The following is a 16,077-nucleotide window of genomic DNA, read 5'->3' on the forward strand; positions in this document are numbered from 1 at the left end:
GTTAAATGACTTAGGAGCTATATCCCAAGGATTGTGTTCAGAATTATGGATAATTTAAGATACAATTACCTACCTTGAGAAGCTCACAGACTCAGTGGGAATAAATAAAAAACACACGTAGTTACTGACACACACACAGGTAGGTAGCAGATACTGAATACTTATCATATGTCAGGCACCCTGGTAAGTGTTTTACATTGATTACCCATCCTAAATTAATTCTTACAGCAACTGTACAAAACCAGGTCCTATTTTCAGTTCAGTTTTAAAGATTAAAAAATAACCTGAGGCTTAGAAGGATTAAGCATAGGCTTTTAATTTCTTTGCTGCACTGTCATATCTCATTTTCTTTAGGAGTTCAGTTAGAACAGTGTGAGCAAACAGTAGAAAGAGGATTTTTAGCTTGTGGGAGCAGAGGAGGTGAGCGTCGTTTCGAATTGCATCTTGAAAAATAAACAGTAGTTTTCTGTCTGAAAGTGGGAAGGGCATACCAGACAGAAGAAGCAGCATATGCAAAGTTATGAGAGCAAGAAATACCCTAGAATATTCAGATAAAAGAGGCAGTTCTATGCGAGTGAAGAGCAGGAGTATTAAAAGTAGGCAGTAAGAGGCAAGTCGTGTACAGTAGGCTGGCTCCAGACTGAGAGGGGCTCTGAATGTCATACAAAGGAGTCTGCACCTTGTTCTGTAGGAAATGAGGAGCCAAGGGAGGATTTTAAGAATCTGAGTGAAGAGCTGAGATACACACATCTTAGTGCAACATAATTAGCAGGCCATACTGAAGGAAGTGCTTGTATGTGGAGAGTCCAAAAGATTTTCAGCTACAAAAGGGATGCACTTCCAGAGAGTGAGATTTCACAAACAAAATGTTATAAACAGAATTCTTAAAGGCTGCTGTTACACAAAGATTATCATCGTAAAAAGGATTATACTATTTGGCTCTTTTGTTAGTGTAAGCCGTCATTTTACAGAGCCTTGTCTAAGGATTAAGGAGACTTGGATTCCAGATCTGTTCTGCCTTTGCATCACTAAACAACTAAAAGCATCTCATACAGAAGATAAAGAGATAAAGTAACCATTTGCTTTTTTTTTTTTTTTTTGACCTTGCTGGGTCTTTGCTGTGGTGCACCGACTCTCTAGTTGCAGAGCATGGGCCTAGGTGCCCCCACCACATGTGGGATCCTAGTTCCCTGACCAGGGATTGAACCCATGTCCCTCTGCATTGGAAGGTGGTTTCTTAACCACTGGACCACCAGGGAAATCCCACCATGTGCTCTTATTTGGAAAACAAATGAAAAAACATTTTTGTAATCTTCAGAAGAAATGTGAATACAGAATACTGCATTATGTTTTGAACCAGTTGTTTTCTTTATTAGCGAAACTTCTTTCCCAGATAAGTTTATCATCTTTAAACTAAAACATTAAAATGTTCTTATTTTAAGAAGCACAATGGCTAAAATACAAGTGACTGGTACTCAAGTTAATCCAAATTCATATAGGACAAGTGAAGGTTAGATAAGATGCAATGTCTTATTCAAAATGGCTGAAAGACCAGCACTTAATTCTACTAAAATTCTCTAACGTGAATATCAAAGTGAACAAAAAGTAGTTCCAAAAGTTCAAAGAAGCAATTGTAGTCAAGAAAATGTTCATTAAATACTTACCTTAGTAATAATCCTATAAGTAATAAAAGTTTCAATTGTAGTAACATGGCTTTCAGGTTCATCGACTGTAATAAAAAGATCTTTCAAATCTGGCTCATCTTCAAACTTGACTTGGTTTATCATTGATAAAGGGGACGTCGGCATCAGAGGGCTAAAGGAATTCATGTCCATCAATGAGGCATCCTATGAATAAAACATTCAAAATTAATGTTTAGGGGGGAAAAGAGTTGAAACCCTCTTTTTCTTAGACAATACAAATACTAATCATATATGTTAAGAACAAAAAGGATAACTGGACTCCTACTTAAATAAAGTATGTGGAAATATATGCTTATTTCTGTTTCATGACAAAATCCCACTTTAAAAATGACAGTAAAGAAAGAAACAAAAACAAGACAAAAATCATAAAAAGGTACAAACCCTCAAAGTAAAAAAAAATAGGCTAAGCATGAAGTAGTCATCATGGTCAACAAAAGAGTCTGAAATGCAGTACTTGGATGCAGTCTCAAAAATTACAGAATGATCTCTGTTCCTTTCCAAGGCAAACCATTCAATATCACAGTAATCCAATCTATGCCCCGACCAGTAACGCTGAAGAAGCTGAAGTTGAACAGTTCTATGAAGACCTACAAGACCTTCTAGATCTAACACCCTAAAAAGATGTCCTTTTCATTTTAGAGGACTGGAATGCAAAAGTAGGAAGTCAAGAAACACCTGGAGTACAGGCAAACTTGGCCTCGGAGTACAGAATGAAGCAGAGCAAAGGCTGAGAGTTCTGCCAAGAGAACGCACTGGTCATAGCAAACACCCTCTTCCAACAACACAAGAGAAGACTCTACGCATGGACATCACCAGATGGTCGACACGGATCAGATTGATTATATTATTTGCAGCCAAAGATGGAGAAGATCTATACAGTCAGCAAAACAAGACTGGGAGCTGAATGTGGCTCAGATCATGAACTTCTTATTGCCAAATTAAGACTGAATTTGAAGAAAGTGGAGAAAACCACTAGACCATTAAAGTACGACCTAAATCAAATCCCTTATGACTATAAAGTGGAAGTGAGAAATAGATTTAAGGGACTAGATCTGATAGACAAAATACCTGATAAGCTATGGACGGAGGTTCATGGACATTGTACAGGAGACAGGGATCAAGACCATCCCCCAAAAATAGAAATGCAAAAAAGCAAAATGGCTGTCTGGGGAGGCCTTACAAATAGCTGTGAAAAGAAGGGAAGTGAAAAGCAAAGGAGAAAAGGAAAGATATACCCATTTGAATGCAGAGTTCCAAAGAATAGCAAGGAGAGATAAGAAAGCCTTCCTCAGTGATCAATGCAAAGTAATACAGGAAAGCAATAGAATGGGAAAGACTAGAGATCACTTCAAGAAAATTAGAGATACCAAGGGAACACTTCATGCAAAGATGGGCTCGATAAAGGACAGAAATGGTATGGACCTAACAGAAGCAGAAAATATTAAGAAGAGGTGGCAAGAATACACAAAAGAACTGTACAAAAAAGATCTCCATGACCCAGATAATCATGATGGTGTGATCACTCACCTAGAGCCAGACATCCTGGAATGTGAAGTCAAGTGGGCATTAGCAAGCATCACTATGAACAAAGCTAATGGCGGTGATGGAATTCCAGTTGAGCTACTTCAAATTCTGAAAGATGATCCTGTGAAAGTGCTGCACTTAATATGCCAGCAAATTTGGAAAACTCAGCAGTGGCCACAGGACTGGAAGAGGTCAGTTTTCACTCCAATCCCAAAGAAAGGCAATGCTAAAAAAGAATGCTCAAACTACCACACAACTGCACTCATCTCACATGCTAGTAAAGTAATGCTCAAAATTCTCCAAGCCAGGCTTCAGCAATATGTGAACCGTGAACTTCCAAATGTTCAAGCTGGTTTTAGAAAAGGCAGAGGAACCAGAGATCAAATTGCCAACATCTGCTGGATCATCAAAAAAGCAAGAGAGTTCCAGAAAAACACCTATTTCTGCTGTATTGACTATGCCAAAGCCTTTGACTGTGTGGATCACAGCAAACTGTGGAAAATTCTGAAAGAGATGGCAATAGCAGAGCACCTGACCTGCCTCTTGAGAAATCTGTATGCAGGTCAGGAAGCAACAGATAGAACTGGACATGGAACAACAGACTGGTTCCAAATAGGAAAAGGAGTATGTCAAGGCTGTATATTGTCACCCTACTTATTTAACCTATATGTAGAATACATCATTTGAAATGCTGGGCTGGATGAAGTACAAGCTGGAATTAAGATTGCCAGGAGAAATAGCAATAACCTCAGATATGCAGGTGACACCACCCTTATGGCATAAAGTGAAGAAGAACTAAAGAGCCTCTTGATGTAAGTGAAAGAGGAGACTGAAAAAGTTGGCTTAAAGCTCAACATTCAGAAAACTAAGATCATGGCTTCCAGCCCCGTCACTTCATGGCAAATAGATGTGGAAACAGTGGCTGACTTTATTTTTCTGGGCTCCAAAATCACTGCAGATGTTGTAGCCATGAAATTAAAAGACGCTTACTCCTTGGAAGGAAAGTTATGACCAACCTAGACAGCATATTAAAAAGCAGAGACATTACTTTGCCAACAAAGGTCCATCTAGTCAAGTCTATGGTTTTCCAGTGGTCAGGTATGGATGTGAGAGTTGGACTATAAAGAAAGGTGAGCACCGAAGAATTGATGCTTTTGAACTGTGGTGTTGGAGAAGACTCTTGAGAGTCCCTTGGACTGCAAGGAGATCCAACCAGTCCATCCTAAAGGAGATCAGTCCTGGGTATTCATTGGAAGGACTGATGTAGAAGCTGAAACTCCAAAACTTTGGCCACCTGATGTGAAGAGCTGACTCACTGGAGAAGACCCTGATGCTGGGAAAGATTGAGGGCAGGAGGAGAAGGGGACAACAGAGGATGAGATTGTTGGATGGCATCACTGACTCAATGGACATGGGTTTGGGTGGAGTCCGGGAGTTGGTGATGGACAGGGAGGCCTGGCGTGCTGCGGTTCATGGGGTCACAGAGTCGGACACGACTGAGCGACTGAACTGAACTGAACTGAACTGAAGCATGAAGTAAACTATCTTTTGGAAACTGAAACTCTGATGGTTGAGTGGTAACTGAAAAGCTACCACTAAAAAAAAAGCTAAAGTAAACCAAGGACAGGATGGTTAACTGGGAAGAAGGAGGCACACAGAGACAGAGGCTCACAGAGAGACGCGAGAGGCAGAGGTTCCAGAAACCTGCAGACTCAGAAAGCTGATAGAGCTAAATAAGGGGATTGGTTGAAAAGCTCATAAAACAAAAGAGATTTGGTACCTCAGATTCCCTCACATACCCCATGCAATCAGGTGACTTTTCTTTCCCAGCTTTGCAGAAAACTGGAAATTTCCTGGAGTGCCTCTGAATTCAAGGACACCAGGTAGGGTGGAGGGAGAGACAGGCCCTATGAAAATACAGATATCAAGGGACAGTCCTACATACTAGATGGAAAGATATCCTGTCCTTTCTCATCATTTGACCCCAAGAAAGTGGCAGCAAGATGGAAAACTGCACATAATAGTTGGAGATTTCCTCTCTGAGCTGACCATTCCAAGAAAACACTGACAGCTGCAGTGCCCTGGGGAATCAGCCAAGCCTCTGCATACTAACACTACAGGGAAGCCCCTTCCTGGCAAAACACTGACTGTCAACGTGGCTTTTCGTTACCTGGTGCAGGAACCACCAAACATCTCAACATGTGGGAAGGCTCGGAGGTGAAAGATTCACAAAGAGAATATGAGAGGCAGACAGAATAGAGAATAGAATGCTTACCAAGAGAGGAAAGCATGAGAGATAAGAATGAAATCAAATTCATAAATGAAAACAGGTGTTATATTTTTTAAGAATTCAGAGAACAGCAGAGACACCAAAAATATAAGAGGTTCATGAAAACTGAAATATGATGAAAGGATAAAAACTCAACAGAAAGTTCCAAAGACAGAACTCAGGAACTAAGCTGGACCAAAAGAATATGAGAAGGAAAAGAAGATATTTTTTAAAAATTAATGATCCAGGTAGACAGAACCTGACTGAAAATAATTCCAGAAAATTGAAGAAGGTAAATCCAAACGGAAATATTTCCAGATTGACAGGGTCTATCAGATCTCCTCAAAATGAACAAGACAATGGTGGGGGTGGGGAGTGCTTCCACAAGCTTCCATTACCATGACATTTCATAATCATAGAGGTTTTTAAATTCCTAAAAGCTTAGGAAAAAAATTTAGGAAAGCCTAAATTCCAGAGAGAATATAAACAGGCAAAATACAACAGGAATGTCAGGAATCAGAATGCCTTCAGATTTCTCAAAATGATAATAAATTAGTATCTTCAAAATTTTTAAAGGAAAGTATTTTCTACCTAGAACTATTTACAGCCAGATAAACAGTCATTCAAGTACACAGGAAAAATAAAGCCATTTCAGGTGTGAAAGATTTCAAAATCTGACTTCCCATGCATCCATTCTTTGGAGGACTTCACTTTTCCAAAATAAGGGCATATACCAAGAAAGAAGAAATAGGACCTAAAAGCAGGAGATTCAACAGAGAAGAGAATTAAAGGAAATTCCTGGGATGACAGTGGAAGAATGTTCCAGGTTGACAGTTCTGCAGCAGACTTAGAGAACAACCTATACAGAGAGGAGCTGAAAGACTTCAGAGAGGCAAAGTTATAAAGAGGAAATAATAACAGAGGGAGAAAGGAAAGAGAAAGAGCAAAGTAAGCAGGGAAAGAGAAAGAGGAAAAGAAGGAAGGAAGGAGACTGACAGAATATCTGATACCTCTAAGCATAATGAATGGAAGCATGCCATGTTAGACTTTGTAAATGAATTAAGATTGATGCAAAAAAAGTGAAAAGGAAGAGAAAACAAGACAGGGAGAAAGGGAGGGCCTTAAAAAAATGAATAAATGAATGAATGATGAACTCTAAGGAAAACAAAAAGAACAAGAATGAAAATGTAATCACAGGTCATCACATCCCTTGACTGTGAATAAAAATAAATTGCTCTTAATACCAAATTTAACTAAAAATGGTGATATAGTTAAATTAAGATAGTAAGAAGAAAAACATTAGTATGTCTGAGACGAGGAGACATGCTAATACCATGATGGAAAAAAAAACGAACCGTTCCAGACTGCTGACAACCATCTAAGAGACAACCACCACGCAACACGTGATCCTAGACTGGATTCTGTACCAAAGGAGGAGAACCTTTGAGAACATTTGTTTTTTTTCTCTCTAAGAGATATGTTTGGTACAACTGGAAAATTTTGAAAGGGTCTGTGGATTAGAATATATTAATAGTATTATGTCAATGTTAATTTCCTGAGTAAGATACTTACACTGTAATTATGTAGGAGAGTGTCCTTGTTTTCAAAAATACACAGAGATTTAATTATGAGAAATATGTTTCCAATTTACTCAATTTACAGAGAGGCAGAAAGCAAATGTTGTGAAATGGTAAATAACCAGCAGACCTAGATTCTTTGTGGCATTCTTGCAAGACTTCAAGTCTGAAATTATTTCAAAATTAAAAAAAAATTATTTCAAAAAAAAAAAAATTAGTTTTCAAAAGTCAAGTTATTCAATAAGGCTTAAAATAAAATGAAACAAATTAAAAATAAAAATGCAGCATCCCATGTTCTGGTATTCGTATTATCAGTTCGTACTCCTTAGAAGTAAATTCAGAACTCTTAGCTATATTTGTTTCTTGTTACATTCTTTACTTCAAAATAACACATATACTCTTTTCCTAATTTTTCAATTTTGATATTATCAGTAGATTTCCTACTAAGGAGAATAAAGAGTATTTATTTAGCCAATTAATTATAAGTATAGTATAACCTATTTTACTCAATGGGTTATAATTCATTAATATAATTCATTTTGATGTTCTAAGTGTCCAAAACTTGCCTAGTAGGAGTCCCTTAAAACTGGCATCTGTATGTTTTTGATGTCTTCATTACCCCTTGAGCACTTTATTTTCAGGCATATCAAAGATATTTCAGATTTACCTTATACTTATTTTCCCTGCCCCCAGTCATGGAATCAGACATTTATCGAAAGAGCTCTGGTTCCTTTAAGAGAAGACTGGTATTTATAATATAAGATATAAATGTTAGAAAATATATGCATGTTAGGCATGATTTAGACCTAGGAATAGAAAACAAATCACAGTTGGGTTGATCAGACACGCAAAAAACATGGAGATAAATGTCTTGCAACAAAAGTTCAGTGAGATAAACTACAGTATATCCTTATGACAGAATACAATAAAGTCTATCCATATAATGGAATACAGTAAAGTGATTAATGTATTAGAAGAATATATAGAAACTTGGGAAAAGGTTCATAGTGTGTTACTAAGAGAAAACGGCAGCTTATAAAATTTGTATTTAACTAGATTCTAATGCATGTATGTGTGCTTGTGTGTTTATGACAGAGGGGGTTCAGAGGGTATGAGAGAAAAAGTAACAAAGAGCGACTCATAATATGCATGTGCTCATGAACTTGGAAGTTATACCAAAAAGTTAACAGAAGTTATTTCAAGTGTCAGGATTCCTCTTGAGTTTAATATTTTCCTGTCTGAGTTTCTGTGTTTACAAATACTCTAAAATAAATGTGTATTATTTTGTAGAAAGACTTTTAATTGTTTAGAGTCAACACTGTATCTAATGTGTTCATAAACAGTAAGAACCATTGTAATAAGTTAAAAGAATATCTAGGGCCATTTTGGCAGAAGAGCTTGGATTACACATTTGATTGCTTGATTTTTTTTCTGAACTCATCAAAGTTGTATAGTTCAAAAGGAAATTTAAAAATATGCCCAGAATCACAAGAAAATGGGATTGTCAAAATTATGGGATGCTAACACAATGGAATTCTAAGCAGTTATTACAACAGAATTTAGAGGTTCCGAATAAACATGCAATCAGCAAGTACAAAAATCTCTCTCAATGTTCATTTCATATAAATAATAGTTTTCTAAGCTGACAAATTTTAATTTGATGGGCAAATGTGCATTAAATTTCACTGACAGTGCATGCAACCACGTGCTCTGGCATTCTTTGTAGTCACCCTTTTGACTTACCACAACCCACTTCTTTTACCTACTACATAATTTAGCATTCTATTTCTTCTGCTTAAAATGCATCCTTTTGTACAGTGGGAAAGATCTGCATGAATTTACAAAGGCTCACAATTCCAATGAGTGTAGTGTGGTGTCATAAAAATATGCTTCAATATCTAGCAAAGGAAGAAAATTACAGGCTGAAATTTAGCAACCTCCAAGATTTCAGTAGAAAGATTTAAATTACTATGAATCACTCAGAAACATTCTTAAAACCTCAATAAAACTGACTATTCAAAGAGTTTTATATTCACTTCAAAGAAAAAGGAAAAGAAAATACACTGACGATACTTAAAAGATTTACATTTGGACATGAATAAGTGAAGAAAATAAGTGTTTGAGAAGATCCAAAGAAGTAATTAACCAAAGAGAACTCCATTTAACCTTTTGTGGTTGATGCTTTTCAGGAGAAATGGATCGTTAAAATTTGTTCTTTCCAAAGGTCTCACCTCCACGATAATGCATGCCTCTTTCTCCTCTAGTTCTCTCTCTTCCTTCCCCTGCCCTCAACTTCATTTATACATTTGTTCATTCTTTGTATTTGGTTATATGTCCATTATCTTATGATATTTCAGACAGTGAAAATACATCTTTTCATTTTTTTTTTCCTTTCAAGAGATTAAAGCAGAGGGGAAATTATTTGCATGCTTAACCTTCTTAAACAACACTGAATACTTATAGCGAGCATAGTGAGCACACAGACACACACTGAGGCATACACCAAAACATCTAGGGATGGTTTCAGGTGAAAATCTGAATATGCACAATAGAGAAGGAAGCCACATTGCTGCAGGAAGTCAGTGCCTGTTTTCTCTTTCTTTTTTGATAGGTCCCCCCCTCCTTTGGAGGATAACTGCTTTACAGTATCATGTTGGTCTCTGCCATACATCAACATGAAATCAGCCCCAGGTACACTTATATGCCCTCCCTCCTGAACTGCCCTCCCACCACCCACCTCTCTAGGTTGTCACAGAGCTCAAAAAATGGGTGGAAGACCTAAACAGACAATTCTCTAAAGAAGACATACACATGGCCAACAAACACAGGAAAAGATGCTCAACATCACTCATGATTAGAGAAATGCAAACAAAAACTACAATGAGGTATCACCTCACATCAGTCAGAATGGCCACCATTAAAAAAATCTACAAACGGATGCAGAGAAAAGGGAACCCTCTTGTACCGTTGGTGGGAATGTAAATTGACACAGCTGCTATGGAGAACAGTATGGAGATTCCTTAAAAAACTGAAAGAGAATTACCATATGACCCAAAAATCTCACTAATGGGCATATGCCCTGAGAAAACCATAATTCAAACAGACACATGCACCCTAATATTCGTGGCAGCATTGTTTACAATAGCTAAGACATGGAAACAACCAAGATGGCACTGTCTTTTATTCTGATTCCAAATTAGCACATTCACTATAAGAAAAACCATGTAGATGACTTTCCCAAAATAAATGGACATTAGCACTGTGCTAGCCTGGAAAATCCCATGGATGGAGGAGCCTGGTAGGCTGCAGTCCATGGGGTCTCTAGGAGTCAGACACGACTGAGCGACTTCACTTTCACTTTTCACTTTCATGCATTGGAGAAGGAAATGGCAACCCACTCCAGTGTTCTTGCCTGGAGAATCCCAGGGACAGGGGAGCCTTGTGGGCTGCTGTCTATGGGGTCGCACAGAGTCGGACACAACTGAAGTGACTTAGCAGCAGCAGCAGCATGCTGCAATTTATTGACAAACTCACTTATGAAATAAGGGTAAGTTTTCCTTGTTTTACTTTTATTTTATTATAAGTATCTGCTGTGGGTTGAACCATGTCCTCCCAAAATTGATATGTTGAACTCTGAACCCTGCCACCTCAAAATGTGACCTTATCTGGGGATAGGAGCTTCACAAAAAAAATCAAGTTAAAATGAGGTCACTGAAGTGGGTCCTAATGCAATATGACTGGGATCTTTACAAAAAGGGGGGAATTTGGACGAAGACATGCATGTTATGAGACACAGGGAGAAGACAGCCATCTACCAGCCAAGCAGAGAGGCAGGAAGAGATCCTTCCCTCACACATTCAGAAGGAACCAACCCTGCTGACACCTTCATTTCAGACTTCTAGCTTCCAGAACTGTGAGAAAATTGTTTATTTCAGACACTTAGTCTGGGTTCTTCACCATGGCAGCCCTAGCAAATGAGCACTTCTGTATACAGAATGGCACAGAATAAATGTGTAGAGAAGAAAGTAAGGGTAGAAAGGAAGGAAGGAATTATAATTAAAACATTCAATCTTTGATCCATTCATTTTTTTTAACCAGTTAACAATCAACTTCAATAATTTCTGAAAAATGCTTTTGCCTCCCTCCTTTAATGCTATTTGATGGTTCCAAAGTTCTACTACTGAAATAAATAAAATACACAGCTGAAATTTAAAACAAACAATGACCTGCCAATATCTGGGTGCTCAGGAGATAAACTCCGTAAGAAACAGGTTGAAAGGTAAGATATGACCTCTCTGAGAAGTGCCCTTCCTTAACATCCCTCCCTAAGATTCGACTCCAGAACATCTCATAAATATAACATGAATTACTCTGATAATACTAAATTGCATCCACCATCTGTGCACAAACAGCTATTTTCTTTTTACAAGCAGAGAGGGGAAAAAATCAATGTGAGAAGTGTGATAAATCAGAATACTGGCATGAAAAGGCCATGCAAATAAAATTGCTGATGTACAAGAAACACGTATACCAAGAGACATCTGGTAAAATGCAACTTACCATGGAAGGAGTTTGAGAAACCATGTTGTTATGAGGGACACTCATCTTGATGGGCCTAAATTTAGACTTACCAGCTGTGTTTTGGTTTACAACTCCTTCCAATCTGCCTGCTTATAATAATAATAAAAATTAGAAAGGCTTTCTGTGGAGCACTGTTGAAAATGTGATTGGGGGAAAAGCCAGCCTGTGTCGGGTTCTATAAAGGGGCATACAACACTCAATAATCTTGTTTGACATAATTTCCAGTGTGATGCAGTATATATACTCTTGTATGCATATATCATAATTTATTTATCCTTTTTTTTTTTTCTATTTTCTAACAGTGTTGCCTTGAATATACTTGGGCTTTTTCAGGGGTTTTGCACTATAAAGTTAGAGACTAACCATAGAAATGTCACAAATAATTTTATTTGATAAAATCTTCCCCTCTGGACAAAAAGAAAAGTGGTAAAAGAAAAACATTAGGCAGTCAAGGTGTTAGTCACTCAGCTGTGTCTGACTCTTTGTGACGGCATAGACTATAGCCCACCAGGCTCCTCTGCCCATAGGATTCTTCAAGCAAGAAAACTGGAGTGGGATGCCATTTCCTCTTCAGGTCTTCAGGGAATCTTCCTGATCCAGGGCTCAAACCTCAGTCTCCTGTACTGTAGGCAGATTGTTTACTCAAGTTTAGACATACACTAGCCATGTGAACCAAGTCAAGTCATGTTACTTTTCTGAGATTCAGTTTTCTCCTTTGTAACCTCAGAGACGTCATATTTCACCTTGGATTTCAGATGATTAAGAAGAGGATAAAAAGAGACAAATGTGATGTATATAGACACTGTCTGCTTGAAGGCTTTATGTGAATTATGCAAATATTACCATGACCCTGTAGAATATGTTCTACTTCTTCCCCTTTTGTAAACTAGGTAATAATACTACTGAGTAGCTGCTAATTTACCTGTTTTCAAATGAGGAACCAGGTTAAATCACTTGTTCAAACTCTAACTGCTATTTTAATAAGTAGAGGAGACAGCATTTGACCACCACCTAACTGCCAGTAGGCTGATCTTAAGGGAGATCAACCCTGAATATTCACTGAAAGGACCGATGCTGATGCTGAAGCTGAAGCTCCAGTATTTTGGTTATCTGAATTTCTGCTTTATTGACTATGCCAAAGCCTTTGACTGTGTGGATCACAATAAACTGTGGAAAATTCTGAAAGAGATGGGAATACCAACCAGACCACCTGATCGGCCTCTTGAGACACCTATATGCAGGTCAGGAAGCAACAGTTAGAATTGGACATGGAACAACAGACTGGTTCCAAACAGGAAAAGGAGTACGTCAAGGTTGTATATTGTCACCCTGCTTATTTAACTTATATGCAGAGTACATCATGAGAAATGCTGGGCTGGAAGAAGTACAAGCTGGAATCAAGACTGCCAGGAGAAATATCAGTAACCTCACATATGCAGATGACACCACCCTTATAGCAGAAAATGAAGAGAAACTAAAAAGCCTGTTGATGAAAGTGAAAGAGGAGAGTGAAAAAGTTGGCTTAAAGCTCAACATTCAGAAAACGAAGATCATGGCATCTGGTCCCATCACTATATGGCAAATAGATGGGGAAACAGTGTCAGACTTTATTTTTCTGGGCTCCAAAATCACTGCAGATGGTGACTGCAGCCATGGAATTAAAAGATGCTTACTCCTTGGAAGGAAAGTTATGACCAACCTAGATAGCATACTGAAAAGCAGAGACATTACTTTACCAACAAAGGTCCGTCTAGTTAAGGCTATGGTTTTTCCAGTGGTCAAGTATGGATGTGAAAGTTGGACTGTGAAGAAAGCTGAACGCCGAAGAATTGATGCTTTTGAACTGTGGTGTTGGAGAAGACTCTTGAGAGTCCCTTGGACTGCAAGGAGATCCAACCAGTCCATTCTAACGGAGATCAGCCCTGGGATTTCTTTGGAAGAACTGATGCTGACGTTGAAACTCCAATACTTTGGCCACCTCATGCAAAGAGTTGACTCACTGGAAAAGACTCTGATGCTGGGAGGGATTGGGGACAGGAGGAGAAGGGGACGACAGAGGATGAGATGGCTGGATGGCATCACTGACTCAATGCACTTGAGTTTGGGTGAACTCTGTGAGTCGGTGATGGACAGGGAGGCCTGGCGTGCTGCAATTCATGGGGTCGCAGAGTCGGACATGACTGAATGACTGAACTGAACTGAACTGATGCGAACAAAGGATTCTGGAAAAAGTCTCTGACACTGGGAAAGATTGAGGGCAGAAGGAGAACAGGGCATCAGAGAATAAGATGGCTGGATGGTGTCACCGATGCAGTGAACATGAACTTGGGCAAACTCAGGGAGATGGTGAAGGACAAGGAGGCCTGGAAAGCTACAGTCCATGGGGTTGCAAAGAGTCAGACACAACTGGGGGACAACAGCAACAACAATAGCCAGTAAGTCATATGTACTGGGCATTATCACGGAATTCACTTTTTCAGTTTCCCATGAAATTAAATAGAAATCTAAAACAAGAATACAACAATTTCTATGGTCAAAACATTGTCATGTAGTAGATACAACCTAAGGCACTACAAAAACATTCAGAGCAGCCCAGAATAGATAGATAAATTGTGGTACACGCACACAAGGTTACGTATACTACACAGCAATGAAAACCAACCACAGGGACTTCCCTGGTAGTCCAGGGGTTAAGAATCTGCCTTGCAATTCAGGGTACATGGGTTCAGTCCTTGGTTAGCAAACTAAGATCCCATGCAGCACAACTAGAGAATCCTTGCTCCACAATGAAAGAACCTATATGATGCAACAAAGATCCCGTTGCCATAACTGAGACCCAATCCAGCCAAATAAATAAAAGAAATCTTTTAAAGAAAATAGGAAATCAACTACAACTTCATATAAGGCCATTGATAAATATAAGCTAAATTATAAGCTAAATATTAGGGGAAAAAGCAAATAAGAGAAGAATTCACACAGGGCAACATCATTTTTTAAAGTCCTAAACATACAATATCAAAATTCAGAAAAATCTTCAACAGATATTGCTTCAAATACATACACAGATCTTCCTGTTACAGTGGGGTTACATCCCTATAAACCCACTGAAAATTGAAAATACTGTAATTCAAAAAGTATTTAATACACCTAACCTCCTGAACATGACAGCTTATCCTGCTGCTGCTGCTAAGTCACTTCAGTCGTGTCCGACTCTGGGTGACCCCATAGACGGCAGCCCACCAGGCTCCCCCATCCCTGGGATTCTCCAGGCAAGAACACTGGAGTGGGTTGCCATTTCCTTCTCCAATGCATGAAAGTGAAAAGTGAAAGGGAAGTCGCTCAGTTATGTCCAACTCTTAGCGACCCCATAGACTGCAGCCTACCAGGCTCCTCCATCCATGGGATTCTCCAGGCAAGAGTACTGGAGTGGGATACCATTGCCTTCTCTGGACAGCTTATCTTAAATATGATCGGAACATTTACATTAGTCTACAGTTGGGCAAAATCATCTAATACAAAGCCAATCTTGATGAAAGTGAAAGAGGAGAGTGAAAAAGTTGGCTTAAAACTCAACATTCAGAAAAGTAAGATCATGGCATCTGGTCCCATCACTTCACAGCAAATATATGGGGAAATAATGGAAACAGTGAGAGACTTTATTTTTGGGGGCTCTAAAATCACTGCAGACGGCGACTGCAGCCATGAAATTAAAAGATGCTTGCTCCTTGGAAGAAAAGTTATGACCAACCTAGACAGCATATTAAAAAGCAGAGACATTACTTTGCCAACAAAGGTGAGTCAAAGCTATGGTTTTTCCAGCAGTCATGTATGGATTTGAGAGTTGGACTATAAAGAAAGCTGAGCGCCAAAGAACTGATGCTTCTAAACTGTGGTGCTGGAGAAGACTCTTGAGAGCCCCTTGGACTGCAAGGAGATAAAACCAGTCAATCCTAAAGGAATCAGTCCTGAATAGTCATTGGAAGGACTGATGCTGAAGCTGAAACTCCAATACTTTGGCCACCTGATGCAAAGAACTGAATCGCTGGAAAAGACCCATATGCTGGGAAAGATTGAAGCCAGAAAGAGAAGGGGATGACAGAGGATGAGATGGTTGGATGGCATCACCGACTCAATGGACATGAGTCTGAGTAAGCTCTGGAGTTGGTGATGGACAGGGAAGCCTGGTGTGCTGTAGTCCATGGGGTCTCAAAAAGTCAGACAAGACTGAGCAACTGAACTGAACTGAATCTTACAGTATTGAGTATCTCATGTACTTTATTGAATGTTGCCTGAAAAAGAAAAACAGAATGTCTGTCCAGGCACAGAATGTTTGTAAGTGTATGGTTGTTTCCACTCGTGATGGTGTGGCTGGCTGGGAGCTGTGGCTTGCTGCTGCTACCCAGCTCCAGGAAAGCTTATCTCC

General features: G+C 39.0%; 1 protein-coding gene across 5 annotated transcripts in view; it reads right to left on the bottom strand.

Annotated features, from left to right (window-relative positions):
* Nucleotides 1-16,077, bottom strand: part of SNX7 (sorting nexin 7) — a 163,302-nt gene that overhangs the window by 120,306 nt on the left and 26,919 nt on the right. For all 5 annotated transcript variants that reach the window (XM_070367625.1, XM_070367622.1, XM_070367624.1 and 2 more), the window contains exon 2: nucleotides 1,665-1,847. In XM_070367625.1, coding sequence (XP_070223726.1) covers nucleotides 1,665-1,847 — 183 coding nt within the window. The remainder of the gene's footprint in view (nucleotides 1-1,664; nucleotides 1,848-16,077) is intronic.

This window comes from Bos mutus, chromosome 3, assembly GCF_027580195.1.
Source record: "Bos mutus isolate GX-2022 chromosome 3, NWIPB_WYAK_1.1, whole genome shotgun sequence".
In the NCBI taxonomy this organism is placed as follows: Eukaryota; Metazoa; Chordata; class Mammalia; order Artiodactyla; family Bovidae; genus Bos; species Bos mutus.